General features: G+C 38.7%; 1 protein-coding gene across 2 annotated transcripts in view; it reads right to left on the reverse strand.

Moving 5' to 3' along the window:
* LOC129767305 (uncharacterized) overlaps nucleotides 1–14,850 on the reverse strand; it is a 42,068-nt gene that overhangs the window by 23,143 nt on the left and 4,075 nt on the right. Inside the window, exons 4-6 of one of the 2 annotated variants that reach the window (XM_055768028.1) lie at nucleotides 4,560–5,095; nucleotides 4,374–4,499; nucleotides 2,130–4,100 (exon numbers count right to left, since the gene is read on the reverse strand). In XM_055768028.1, coding sequence (XP_055624003.1) covers nucleotides 2,130–4,100; nucleotides 4,374–4,499; nucleotides 4,560–5,095 — 2,633 coding nt within the window. The remainder of the gene's footprint in view (nucleotides 1–2,129; nucleotides 4,101–4,373; nucleotides 4,500–4,559; nucleotides 5,096–14,850) is intronic. The other variant, XM_055768029.1, reaches the window with a different exon arrangement.

Consider the following 14,850-nt stretch of genomic DNA (forward strand, 5'->3'; position numbering starts at 1 on the left):
AGGATTTCAAAAGAAATGCGCAAAATCCCAAATTTAAAAAAAAATCGTAGGCTACGTGAATACGGCTGATCACTGGAGGCGGTATGAGTACCTAAAAATCATTTTTTCTGCTCAATCCTCTTTTTTTGTTCAATAACTCAACGACGAATTGAAATTTGCATATTATTTCTTTTGTTTCGAAAAACGTGATATAAACGAAACATTTTCAGTGATAAAATCAGAGTGATAAAAACGCCCAGTGATATAATCGAGACGTCACTGTATAACCAATTCAATAGAATTAATATCATGTTGATGAATTAAAAATATACAAAAAATATTTAAAAATATGTTTGAGATATGGAAGCTTTCAATATTAAATTAAATTTACGAGTAAGATTTTTTAACAGTGCTTTTAAAATCTATTTTTTCCAAATAGATAATTGATTTTCCAACAAGTTTGTCAAACATCGTACTTTGATCAGACATCTGAATTTTGAGTAATAATTTTTTGAAAGAAAGATCAATGATTTTGAATACCGTGAAGCTCGCTTATAGTGCGATTCACATACAACATCCACGTCACGTTCACGTTCCGTCCCGTCAGGTTGCGTCAATTATTCTCCCAAGCAGTTCTTATGCAAACATTCACATACACCGGCAACGGGAACTTCGACTTGCCGTTGCTGGTGTATGTGAATGCTTCAATAGAAATTCCATGGAAGAATAATTTACGCAACTCGACGTGACGGAACGTGAACGTGACGTGGATGTTGTATGTGAATCACACTTATATCAGTCAGTGCATAATTCCACCCACATAACATAAAATACTATTTTTCACACTAGCTATCTTATTTCTTCTGATAAATTATGTTTGTGTATACTTGCAAAACTATAATTATTTGAAAAATTGGCAACAAAGTACTATTAGTTAAGTTCACGATGCCACAAAAAGACGAAGAGTTGAATGGATGTTAGCCAAAGCAAAAGCTGGATTCCCCGTGAACACAAAGAGATTACTGTTAAGTGTAGCACATTAAGTGAGAAAATCGGCTCCTTCCAATCCGTTTAAAAACAGGTTACCGGCTCGTAATTGAATCAATGGGTTCATTAAACGGCATCCAGGAATATTGAAACGGGTGCCAAGTGTATTGTCAAAGCATCGTGCAGCTATTTCCAAGCAATGAATCAGGAGCTGGTTTCACGAAATCCATATATTTTGTATTTCGAAAAAGAAGCACTGGCCAATATGTTGAAATTTTCAGAGCAGATGTTCAATTTGGATGAACAGCACAATACCTACAAAGAAACTGGTTCTAGCTGGTTACGGTCAAAAAAAAAGTCCAGACAAAGGTAGTTACCGGTGATGTGGATTGTATACGTTAGAACCTGGTGCCGTTGATTATACAGGTCATATTGGAAAATCCAGTAAGGCATCTTCATCACAAACTATGTTGTTGATACATAAACGACATATTACTACTGTAATCCATTCGATTATTGATTTCGAGTCATTTAATTGTTTACAACATAAAACATTATCAAATCTACTATTTAGAAAGATTCAATACTATAACAATTATTGATTATTGGAATTAGGAATACTAATTAACGGAATTAGGAAAATGACGTTTTTGCGGGTTGGAATTAGGACCAAAAGATGCAAAATATTTTCCATCATTTTAGTTGGTTTGAATACAGCAACGCTCTCATCCGTACGTTTATCAGTAGTGGAACAAATACCAAGCAAGTAGCACATTTAACATTATATACGCGTAAGCATTAATTTTCAGAGTACACAAACGTTGAATATTGCGTTAACTGAGCGGTATATGGGTACTTCACGGTACGTTATTTTAAAAAATCAGTCGAAATTTCAAATAGGTCATATGATAATGAAAGTTATAATTTTGTATAGCTTCCATCATAAGTACCAAGTAAAAAAAATCGCAGAGAATCGGATCAAAATTTTTTGTTTTTTTTTTTTCAATTTGGCGTGGAATTGCTCTATATATATAACAATGGACTTCTGTCTGTTACTTATAAACATGGAAATTACTAAACCGATCGGCGTGAAAGTTTGTATGTAGAGGTTTTTTTGGTGCCTGAAAAAGTTTTTATGATATATTCATATCAGCTAGTCTTACCAACAAAACGGCGTTGTTCAGATTATTAATCTCGCGCTGTTGGATCCATAACAGCTGGTTACACTGTGTGATCGAATTCATGAGCATCTGTTGGGTTTGCATGAAATGCTGAAACATCAGTGGATCCGGTGGTGGTGGAGCCGAATTTGGGGTATGAGGTGGCAGCAGATTAGAGTAAGCCGGGTAAGCGCTATATGCCGGATATGCCGAACTGACGTGAATATCTGATCCAACGAAGGGATGAAAATGTGGGCTCTGGGGGCCGGTGTTAGAGCTCGATGGACCGGCTCCCGCGAATAAATGCGCTGGCCAAGGTGAAGTTCGATCGGTACGAGCCGTGGAAGTGCCCACATCCTCCGATTTGCGATAGCGATCAGGACGGTTACATATATCCGGCATCGGAGGGACCATATTGAAACTACGAGTGCTGCTCGATTGATAGCTTCCCGACTCCAAATGAGCGTTGGCAAAAATGTCAGTCACTCCGGAATCGGCTGAATTTTTCGAGTGATTTGTTGCATTGCTAGCACTCGTATTATTGGCAGCGGATGCAACCGGAGGCGGTGGAATCACGGGCGGTTGGCTTTGAGATCGAAGTGATTCAGCTGAGGACACAGAAGATACTTTGGGCGGAGCTACTTCTGTATTGCGACGAGATAGCTCAGAGTTCTTTTTGATACTTTCTGTCATTTTCTCGATACGTTCCAGTTCGCGTTTTTTCTGTTCAAGCTCTGCCTTGAGAGCCATCTGTTCCCGCTCTTTCGGACCTGTAGGCAAGGATGATACAAACGAAGCTACGTGATTGGTGAGCTTTTCAGTGCTTTGAGATTCTGCCTGTTGCTGTAAATCAACTACATTATTACGACGTTTCTGAATTTCGGTCCTGGTATTCTTCAGCGCATCACGTTCAGCTGCAATAGATTTCGCCTGCTCTCTGAGGTCACGCGTCATTGCATGCAATGCCTCAACTCGCTGATTCAGTTGTTCCCGCCTCTTATCCTGCGGTTCACCAGGACCCGCTTGCTCACTAATTTGGCTTGCGACACTCGGAGAACGCGAATTCTCCGCAGTATCCGGATTCTCATCGTTTTCCTCGGGAACATCTTCCTCCTCGTCGATCGAATCACCATTTTTCATCTCAATCAGTTTAACAGTGTCCATCATCTCCTTCAAACGTCTCAGCTGTGATTTCATTGCATTTATTTCGTTTATTTTCTTGTTCAGCACGTCGTCTGAACCGGCAATCGCTTCTGCTTCGTCTCCGTGTCCGTTCAATTCCTCTCCAACATTTTCTTCGTCGATCGAATTTTCTATCTTCGGTGTGATGGAACCACCACGCGATCCACCTAATCCACCAACACCATTCATCATTCCGTGCTCTAAATGATTCTGATGGAAGGTCTTGGTTGCCTTACGCAAATCCGCCGCTGCCGCCGGAGTATTAGTCAACTCGATTGGTACAGTCCTCTCGACGACTGATTCCCCCTCAAACTGTCTATTTGCCTCCAAGTTCAGATTCTGCAACTCGGACACCAAATTGTGCATCTGCGCTTTCTTGTCGCGAAGCTCCTGAAATTTCTGCTGAAGCATCAATTGATCGCACAGAAGGTCCTCGTTACTCCCGCCCAGCATATTTCCCAACTCCTGCTGGTTCTGGATGAAAGTTGCCAAAACTCGCATGCGCTCCATAACACCACTGATACCTTCCTGAACCTGCTCGACCGATTCGAAGTTCTCCAACGGAAGATGGCTGGTAGCCGTCTGGCTGCGAATCACCTCCATCTCCTGCAACTGCTGCCGGGCGGCCGCCTGCAACCGCAGCAGGTGCGCCTGTTGTTCCTTCAAAGCCTGCATATTCTTGCTCTGGCTGTCCATTCGGTAGCGCAGATCGTCGTACGAAGGGGTTTGTACTGGCGTCGCCGAGTGGGTGGTGCTAATACTTTGAACCGACTGGGGTCGGGGTCCGTTCAGCTGGAAGTAAGCAAAACACATCCGATTAGTTATGTACTTTTTATGGCTGAGATCAATAACAACAACGGGAAAGCACAGGCAGAAGAGTTGAAACTTTGTAGATGCTTGGTTAGTCTTTCGAAAATCGCTACGCATCCGACCGATAATGTTATTATGGATGTTAATCATTTCAGATAGATAAAACAACACATGTTAGACTCGCTGTAAAGCAATGGAACATTAGACACCAACGTAGAAAGGAAGCACGCTGATTCTGGCAAAGCCTCCACGCACCTCAGAATCGCTGTTTCGTACACTCTCTAAACTAGTCGAATTGATAGGCACAAAATAGCAACTCTCGTCGCCCATCTTCCCGAAGCTGTTGTTCTGATTCTTCCCTTCTTCCCGTGTTTCCCCTGTCTACGGAAAAATATCTAGAACTCTAACTTATTGATCAATGTCTATTAAAGTAATACTTACATTATCAATCTGCACCGATGAGATCAAATTTGTGGTCAGTTTAATGTACTCCTGAATCTGGTTCAATTTATCCTCAAAGTTCACCTTGGCGAGATTAATTCCGCCCACTGCCCCGCTCCCGTGGAGCTGCTGTTGTTGATTGGAGTTTTTGTTCAAATTCAGCTGGTTCTGGGAGGCCCCGTCCGGTACGCGCGAGCTCAGTGGTGACGCACGCAGGCTCGGAATTTGCTGGTGTTGAGAATGCTGCTGCTGGGCCTGCTGTTGGAAGGGGTTTAGAATATGCTTCTGGTTGCCAGTATTGTTGAGGATGTTGCTAATGCTGGTGGTACCGGTCAATCCGGTATCATTCAACCGGAACGTTTGCTGAGCCGAATTAGGTGTTGTCGGAATGACAACCCCAACCGTGGTATTGTGTGACTCGCTTTGGTCCCCAACGCCACCACCACCTCCACCGCCGCTCTCGCTCAGTAGATTACGGCGGACGATTGGCCGCACAGGGATGTAGCGACTGTTATCCTGCTGCAGGGCAAGGTTGTCTGGAATACACATAAACAAAATATATGATTTTTCGATGATTATTCGATACGCCAACTCTAGAGGGAACTCTGACGCAATAATTGAAAAAAATCATCCTATGAAATATATCTATCAAACAATTCATTGCTAGGAATTGTGCAATGATTGGGGACCCATACGAAGGTTATCTTATAAGATCTCTCGATCAGTGCACTCATCTGCTGTCTCACTTTTGTGAGGGAATAAGATATGTACCTACTAATTTTCAGCGACTGGAGAGCCTCAAACGAACTGAGCATATCCGAGAAAATGAAGGAGATCATCCCCAATGCGAAGTGGAATGCTGACAGCTCAGCAACATAAACGCAGCCAGTGCATCCACTGAGGCTCATTAGTGAAGTATATTTTTGTGCAATTGACTTGTTGGTACGTTTTATTTAAATATGAGGAATGATACTAGGTCGAAACTGGTCTGGAATCTCAATAGTTGCTTGTTTCATTGACAGATCGTATTCAATTGAGGAGCTGCTGATGATAAAGTGAGCACGGTTCGGAACAAATGGTATAAGGGGCTGTCCACATACCACGTGGACAGAAAAATGGACGATTTTAGACTCCCCCCACTCCGTTGACAAGCGTGGACATTTGCATACCCGTCCCTCTGTTGTCCACATTTTTCTTTATTTTATTAGAATAATTGTGTAAGTAACTGAATTGCGCATAAATTTAATTTTCTTTCCATTTAAGTTTATTTTGTTTCAAATTTTACTAGCTGTACCCTGTCTGCCAAGCTTTGCTGTTGCACATTGAGGTTTTATGGCAGAGAAATGAGTAGCAAAACAAAACATATGTTTCATATAAACTAATTGTGAAATACTTGTAATACTTTGTTTTACTATTATCTGCGTAGACATAAAAGCTATCTGGTTTGCCAATACGGAAATGCGCAATATATAGTTGAATAATCCGCATCCGAATATAAACCACATAATTTCAAAGATTGATCTTGAGCGACGCCAATCGCAAAAAATTGTGAACTAAAATTGTATCTGATAATTATTTACATCAGATACAATTTTAGTTCACGATTTTTTTGAACACTTTCAAAGAAGTGTGTTTCTATCACATAGAATACATATTCAATACTAAAAAGTTAATTTACGTTCACAACTTTTTTTCAAGAATGTGCTTATTCGATCTGGAAATCTTAAAGCTTTCTAGCGTGTTGGCAGTAGCAACAACTATCCTTGAAGTGGATTGTATATTGTGTCCTAATACGAGCTCCATCAGTGCCGAGTTTTTGAAGCGCACAAAAACGAACAGAACATTTTCATATGCATAGATTATTTTCATCAATTAAAGAAGAAATTTCAAGAAAAGACAAAGTAGGAAGCATGCACTGATATCTATAAATCTTTACTTGACAAAGGATTGAGGAGTAAAGGGTCGAAATTTTTAAGAGAGCTTCGATATAAATAATGACATGGAGATAAAAAAAAATTCAAAATTCTAGTTTAGGGCTATCGCAGGTTCATATTTTTAGTTTGATGTGTATATGCATTGAAGACAAAAGACATAGCTAGAAACGATGCAGCGTTTTTGGTTTTCTTTCAAAGTTTTTATAGACTTCAAAAATATATTCCCAATAACAATCCAATCAACCTGATTATTTCGCTTCCATTTGATTCATAGAAAGATTCAGTAGAACTATTTACTACAGAGGTATTCTCGAATGAAAATCGAATGAAATTAATTTATTTTTTAATTTTGAATTAAAAATATTTCATAAAATAATGAACGCACTGCAAATCGATGGTGAAATCTGTCCACTGCAAACATGAAAATACTCAATACAAGGTCCAGTTGTTGTTTTGACGAATGCATTATTTTATAACAGAGTTACAGTGTTTAAAAAATCACTCAAAATTTTCGATGTCGCTCTTCTATTTTCTTTGTCGAGTATTCGGAATACGATCGGCCAAAGGAAATTTCGGTTCCTTTACACACTCGTTTTATTTTTAGTCGTCTGCGCAATACGAAACCTTTGCCGAAACAGTTCGGGGAATTTTCAGAGAGCACTAGTAGCGTATTAAAAATATTTTCAATATACCTATATTATTTACATTTTTCAACTGCTCTTTGACCATTTTGTATTGAGTGTCTAGATGGCTTCCAAAATTCTCACGGGGAAAAATTACATAAAAAAACTCATTGATTTTTTACTTATGTTCCCCGGAGAGATATTTGTATTGCTCTTTACATCCCTATTCTGCATTCTGTCGAATTTGCATTTCGTTCGAAGCCATTATTTAGTTCGAGCTATAATTTCGTATTCTCTATTTCGAACGTTTTGCCCATTTAATGTTCGAAGAGAAACAGATCGAACGAAATGCAAAAACAACTCGAACGGAATACAAAATGGAATTTTATCAAGTCGTTCGAAATATTTCAAATCGATCGAAAAAAACAGAATAGGGGTGTTAGTTTTCCTCCGCTTTAATCCTTATCAAAACATCACTTATAAAATTCGAACACTTTACTAGAGAGAAATTGAAGGCCAAACATATCAGTCATTGCCCAAACCTCCCCATTTTTTTTAAATTTGTTCATTTTTTCCAAAAACGCTTTGACGCCCTGATCCGGAATATTCTAAGTAATAGAGGGTCATATTTCACGAATATAAAATCTCCCACGCTTATGGTCAAATCTCAACTACGAAAGAATTGTTGTCCTTTTCTTGAGACCGCTGACTGACTTTAATTCAGAAAGTACTCTGCTTAGCATGATTCAATTGCCTCCATCAGAGGAAATTATGCATAAAATTGTATTGTGAAACATTTAGGTTAGTGGAAGATACCAAGAAGTTTAACAGTGTGGTTTCAGGGAAGAAATTGTTGAGTGGTTGGAGAGCTTCAATTTAGTCAATTTGGTTGGTTGGTAGATCCAGTTTATCATGCATTTTTAGAAAATTAATAAAAACCCATAAAAAATATAAAATTTTATGTTTGTTTGCCGTTATCGTTACGTAACAAAATTTCACTTTTATTCCTGAACAAATTCACGAATCATGATTTTGTCATAGCTGGAAAATATCGGCTTATTCCGTCTATTATCGCAGGATGCAAAATAAAGCTAGAGCTCCTCGATCATGCTGAAGTAGTTCTATGCAGTGTTCCAATATATGTTGTAGTTTTTTCAGGAAGGCACTGTTCTTCGAACGCATTTCTTCATGGGATCGATTTTCAATGTGTGTGCGAGCTACCTTAATTCGAGATTATTCGGTACCAAAGAATAACAAGCCAGTAACCATAATTAATGTGGGTGGAGGACCAGATGAGAACTCTCGTATTAAAAAGGTCATAGATATTTTCGATCTATTATTTTAATCAACTGAATGTTGATGCAATATTAGTTGCTCCAAATTCTCCAGCACGCAGTGCATTCAACTGAGTTGGATTGTCCCCCTTTCCCGGCAGGTTAAATACTTCCTCGTGATCATGAGGGATCTCACTTGGACGAAAAACTCGAAACAAGAACCCGGAAATGGAAACAAACCATTTTTAGCAATCGATGGATATCCCGTCAAAGCAAAATATAGGGGAAGGGTGGTGAAGACGGACACCTTAAGTAAACGTTGAATTTTTTCGTGAATTTCACGAAAAAATATTTAGCTATCTAACCACAAATTAGATAGTCTAGGTCTGTTTTTAAAATAAAATTTGTCTTTGAGGCCGACATTCGGCAAAATAAATGTGTCCGGCATTTTTGAAAAAATTAGATTGAGTCGGGAAAGACGGACACCTGGGGTGGGAAAGATGGAAACTATCTTAAAATTCAGGTTTATGTACTCGATGAATTTTGGTGGTCTTCAAATAGGCCTTAAAATGATCGAACAAAAAGGCTAGACTGAAATCACCTGAAGGACTTGCAATTTGTCTCATTTTTTCATGTTTCTTATCTGTTTTTTTTAAATAAATTTACCTCATTTTTAGCGTTACGTAATTTGTGCACGACGCCTTACGTGAGATATTTTTATAATACAGATTTCACTGAAGAAGATCAATGATATGAGAAAAAATATATGAACCTTTGACTGGGTAGTACTCCCAGGCGGTTTATTGATAAATACGGAGAGTTTTGAAATTCTTGAATATGTGTTATTTATTTTAATTTTGAATGTACAGGTGACCGCATTTAAAAAACATATTTTTCCTGTCCACGTGGACTCAGCGTATACCCCCTCACACCTCTCCGTGGACAAGCGTGGACATTTTATTGCAATTGTGTTGGAAACCACTTTTGAGTAAACACTACCAATGAGGTTTTCTGCAGCGAGAATTCGTTCCTCAAATACCTTGCCCAAGAAGGCAAGTTATCTAAAGTATTTTGCAATGGTCCCCGCATGTTCTGCCAAACAACTGTCAATGTCTTTCACATAAATTATTATTGAGAAGGGGGCTGAGACATGAGTATTGGAGCAGACCCATATAACTTCCGACAAAATGTTGTGAGGAATTAAGATCCTAAAAATAGATATCAGGCCCCGAAATCTTCGAAGATGAAAAATGAATATCGACTATCCTCTCCGTCACTTCGCTCCGACTAGCACTACTTCGACATTCGCCGTCAACATAATTTGCATTGACTAGAAAAAGTGAGGATGACTGATGAACTAGTTCAGTCAGTGGTTATTCTAACTGCCTTTTCATTCAACTGACTTCAATCCACATTTCTACCCCCTAGGAACGAAATTGTTACCCGCGTACGCAATCTTATTTTTATGTCCATATAAAGAGGAACGAAAAATTGATTTTTGATGCAAAAAAAAATAGTTACACCATTAATGGGCGGTTTATTGTCCACCCATCGTTATCAGGTATGCTATAAAGGTCCTCGTATTAGCATTAGTAGATAGCGTGCAAAATAGCGTCCACACACTGCATCAAGCAAATGGAGCCAAAGTTAGCATGTGAAGATTTTGGGGGACACGAAACGTTTCTGTGGTGAATAGAGTTTGTTTCGTGTCCCCCAATAGTAAATACCATTTTCTCCTCTCTAAGAAGGGAAGAGGGGAGAGGTCTGTCTTAATTCTATCATATTTTCTGTATCAAACATTTTTTCCATGTAACGCAGAAACATGTTATTTGCAAGTGGTTGAAAAATCTGGAACGAGAATTGTGTCTGAAGATAATCTGTTATTATAATGATGAGTTTTGGTAGAAGTACTAGGAACTTTTTAGTAGAAGGTAAATTCAACGGAGTCGATTGAAAGATCAATGAATAAACAGTTGTGCTATTGGACTCATGAACTTGCGCTTAGTAAGAAAACGTGAATGTTTGAAGATATTGATAACAAAAAACAAATTTTGGGCCGGACGAAGTTTGCTGGGTCAGCTAGTATAGCATAAAACAAACTTAGCTTAGCGAGTCACAATATTTTCTGGGCTTACTTTCAAATATTGTCTTGTCGTAGTCTGGAATGATTTGCTAGGGTAAGTGGGGGTAATTTGGAAATGCAAATCAACCAATATGGTCTAAAAAAAGTCACATTGTACACTGAGCTACAATTGTTTTCTCTCGATGAATAATGTTTAATCATTATAACAAGCTTTAATCAACCAATTATATAATGAAATATTGTAATGAAAGAGATGATTTTTGGACATTGAAATTTGATGTGGGGTGGATTGGACAGGTGTGTATTTCTGTATTGCTCTATGTTATTCTTCGGATGCGGCCGACGAATGCTGCATGAATCTCTTCACTGTTATTCGAGCATTTTCAAACACTTTTGATGCTATGTGCTTGATGGCCTGCGTTGCTCTTTCAAGGTCCTACTTCTTCCAACGTGGTCTGTCCATCCTTTTTTTCAATTCCACGGCATTTGGAATCAATTAGAACGCAAGAAAAAATCTCAAACCTGTGTGACCAATCCACCCCACAGAAACGTGTTCATATCACAAAGCAGGCAAAACTTAAAATTCGGATTATTGAATTTAATGGGAGTACCGGTAAGTTTTTTCTTTTTTCTTTAACAAATTAATGCTTTATTGTGCAAAAATCGTTACAAATTTAATATTAAAAGTATTGCCCATCGCTAGTCACAACTTAGTTCTATGTCTTCCAAGTCAAAATTACCACTTTTAAATTGTGCAAACCACGTCTGACACGTCCGCTCAGTTGGAGCATGGTCACCATAAACTTCCACCAAAATGCGATGACTTTCCGAGCTTTTTTCTTCATATCGAAGTAATGAAGTAACACTACCCGCAAAAACACTCTCGTTGGTACGAAATTCGACATATTGAAAGTGGCAAAAAACTATGTTGTTTACACTTCAACTTTTTGACATATACTGAAAAAGACGCGCAATGACAGTAGCTTTCCAACGAATGTCTGAAAATTTGATTCACTGGAATAATAATCAAGTTACGCCATCTGTTGTAAAACCGAAGAAACTTACCGGTACACCTAATAGGACAGTTACCACCCCATAATTTGCAAGTTTTCTTAGGCATGAAAATTTCCTGCAAGGTAATTATGAATGTCACTTACGTAGAAGTTGTACAAAAGGGGGCTTAAACATGAGCCCTGGGGGAGGCCCATTTAGGAAATCCGACTCACTACCGAATGTACGAGAGATAAATTCAAATGTTTCTCACAAAGCAAATTACAGAACATGTTATTCAATAGAGGAGGCAGACCTCGAAAGTGTAGTTCGTCTTACAGAATTGAGACTGATTCAAAGGATTCCTGTACGTCCAAGAAGACTGAAGCCATTTGTTTTTTTTTTAATTTCATTCGTCCCCTTGCCCTTTTGCCCCTGTAGGGTGTGAACCACTGCGTCCATTATTTTGAACTCTTGTGGTATGACCCATTTTAATTCTGCTACATTACAAGCTTATCTGCTGCTTATTGATGCTCCGAGGTTTCGCTTTAGGTATTACAAAAGCGGTAAATACAGTGGCGTCTCGTGGCGCCCGTTCGAATTGTTCATAGGACAGGTAGACAATCTCGGGAAAAAAAATAAAAAAATGTTTTTTATCATTTCATAGTTGTAGCATGTAGCATTTGTAGAGGAATTTTCGAAGGTAATTCATTTGTGATTTCCATATTATTCGGAATATCCTAATTTTCTTTTCTCTTTGGGTGAAGCTTCTCCACCGTGAATAATTTTTTGATCGGTTCATTTTTATTGAGCGCAAATGTATGGGGCGGAATGGGCATACCTGCTTGGGGCATTATGACCAGGTATTTTTTCAACATAACCTGTAAAAACAGCTGTCAAAATTTGTAAACATAGTTGAAAACAGTTAGATGTGGAATCATGGTGCGAAATTATCTCAGAACAAACGATTGTAAAAAGTGGCCACAGACCAGCATGAACGCGGCCACCGAAGCAGCGAAGACAAGTACGACAGTGTGACAAGCATCCTTAGTGCATTGTGTCCCGCGGGAAACACCTCAACGTTATTTACGTTGTGCAGACCCTTTGCTGCTCCATATTTCTCACCCTTTCAATAGTCAAAAGCAATTAGCCGAAATAGCTGGCTGGTTTTCGAAAGTGTCACCCACAAATCTCACTTCGGATACCAGAAGCAACGTCCGCCGCCAGGACTAAATGATTCAATCGCGTTGCAGTCGGGAAATTCTACGACTTACTGGAAGACGTACAGCAGACATACAACACTCCACCAGAAAGGCAATTCAACATCGATAAAACATCAGTGATTCCGGTAACTAACGGTAACGGTCTTTTTTTTCCATAGGAGCAGCAAACTGAAAATTATTATCTTTATTCAACAGGTGCAGACCAAAAATTCCAAAATCCTAGCAATGCGGAAAAAGGCAGATGAGCGCTGAGTGCCGAGCAAGGAATAACCATTATAGAATATTCCTTATGTTGTTACTGTGGGACACAATTCAGTTCCTCTACGGGTGGCAATAAACGGAACCAATGCACAGATATTCTCTGTTCCTGATTTGAACAACGTGAAATTGTAGTCCAATCACTTTGATCACATTGTTATTTTTTGTACATGCAAACTGAATGAAATCCAAAAAATACACGTGAAAGTTGCAAAATAGAATAAGCTTTCGTTTTATTAACTTGTTACGTTATTATCCTACGAAAACATGCTTAAATTATTGAATCAATAAACATGGTCATATTGTCCCGTAGTGTTATCGATCGACGGAAATGGAACACATTTTTGAAAGTGTAATTTTCCCACATAAATCTTTTTTAAAGCGTATTCATACAATCTACATCGATCAATAAGGTTTTAAATCGTGAGGTTTTGATATGTAGCATAATTTGTAGATGTTCCTACAGGACAGGACGTTTCGTTCTTAGGGGGACCATATTGCCCCTATCTACCCTATATATATATATATAAAAATGGATTTCTGTCTATCTGTCTGTCTGATTTCGTATGGACTCGGAAACTACTGAACCGATCAACATGAAAATTGGTATGTAGGGGTTTTTGGGGCCGGGGAAGGTTTTCGTGATAGTTTGAGACCCCTCCCCCCTCTCTAAGGAGGGGCTGCCATACAAATTAAACACAAATTTCTGCATTACTTGAGAATTATTCAAGCAAATGAAACCAAATTAGGCATATTGAGGTTTTAGGGTACAATAAATGTTCCTATGGTTGTTAGACTCTCCACTCCCCTCTCTAAGGGGGGGGCTGCCATACAAATGAAACACAAATTTCTGCATTACTCGAGAATTAATGAATCAAATGAAACCAAATTTGGCATGTGGAGATTTTAGGGTGCAATAAATGTTTCTATGATGGTTACACTCTCAACTCCTCTCACAAAAGGGGGGGGGGGAGTGTTAGGAGGCTACAATGAAACAAATGAAACACAAACTTCTGCATGACTCGAGAACTAATCAAGCACAATTTGGGATATGAGGATTTTTGGGTATGAGAAATGTTTCTATAATGGTATGACACCCCTCCCTCCTCTGGAATGAAGAGGGGGTCCAATAAAAATATTACACCTTTCAACTAAAAATATTCCAACCAAACATGACAATTGAAAATTTTCGGAAAACTCTGAAGGAAAAAAGGAAAATTCGGAAAATTAAATTCCCATATGTTCTACAATTGCATAGTGACGAGTGCTGTTAGGCCATTCGATGTTTGCGCTAGCGAAATTGATCTTTGTTCGAAACTGGAAATGGATGTAATGTGATGAAACGCACTCCTATATCTTCTTCTATCTATACAAAAAAAGGATCGCTGGATGTGTTGATAAGAGCAGAACTCGAGGAAGGAATTGCCCGATTTAGAGCTGTCTGTATTCTATCATATTTTCCGTATAAAACATTTATTCTATGTAACGGAGAAACATGTTATTTGCAAGTGGTTGAAAAATCTTGAGCGAGAATTGTGTCTGAAAATAATCTGATATTATAATGATGAGTTTTGTTAGAAACACTAGGAATTTTATCGTAAAAGGTAAATTCAACGGGGTCGAATAGAAGATCAATCAATAAACAGTTCTGCGATTGGACCCATGAACTTGCTCATAGTAAGAAAACGTGAATGTTTAAAGGTATTGATAACAAAAAACAAATTTTGGGCGGGACGAAGTTTGCCGGGTCAGCTAGTATATATATAAAAATGGATTTCTGTCTGTCTGTCTGTCTGATTTATATGGACTCGGAAACTACTGAACCGATCGCCATGAAAATTTGTTTGTAGGGTTTTTTGGGGCCGGGGAAGGTTTTCATAATAGTTTGAAACCCCTCCCCCTATCT

Source organism: Toxorhynchites rutilus, chromosome 2, assembly GCF_029784135.1.
Source record: "Toxorhynchites rutilus septentrionalis strain SRP chromosome 2, ASM2978413v1, whole genome shotgun sequence".
NCBI classification, from domain to species: Eukaryota; Metazoa; Arthropoda; class Insecta; order Diptera; family Culicidae; genus Toxorhynchites; species Toxorhynchites rutilus.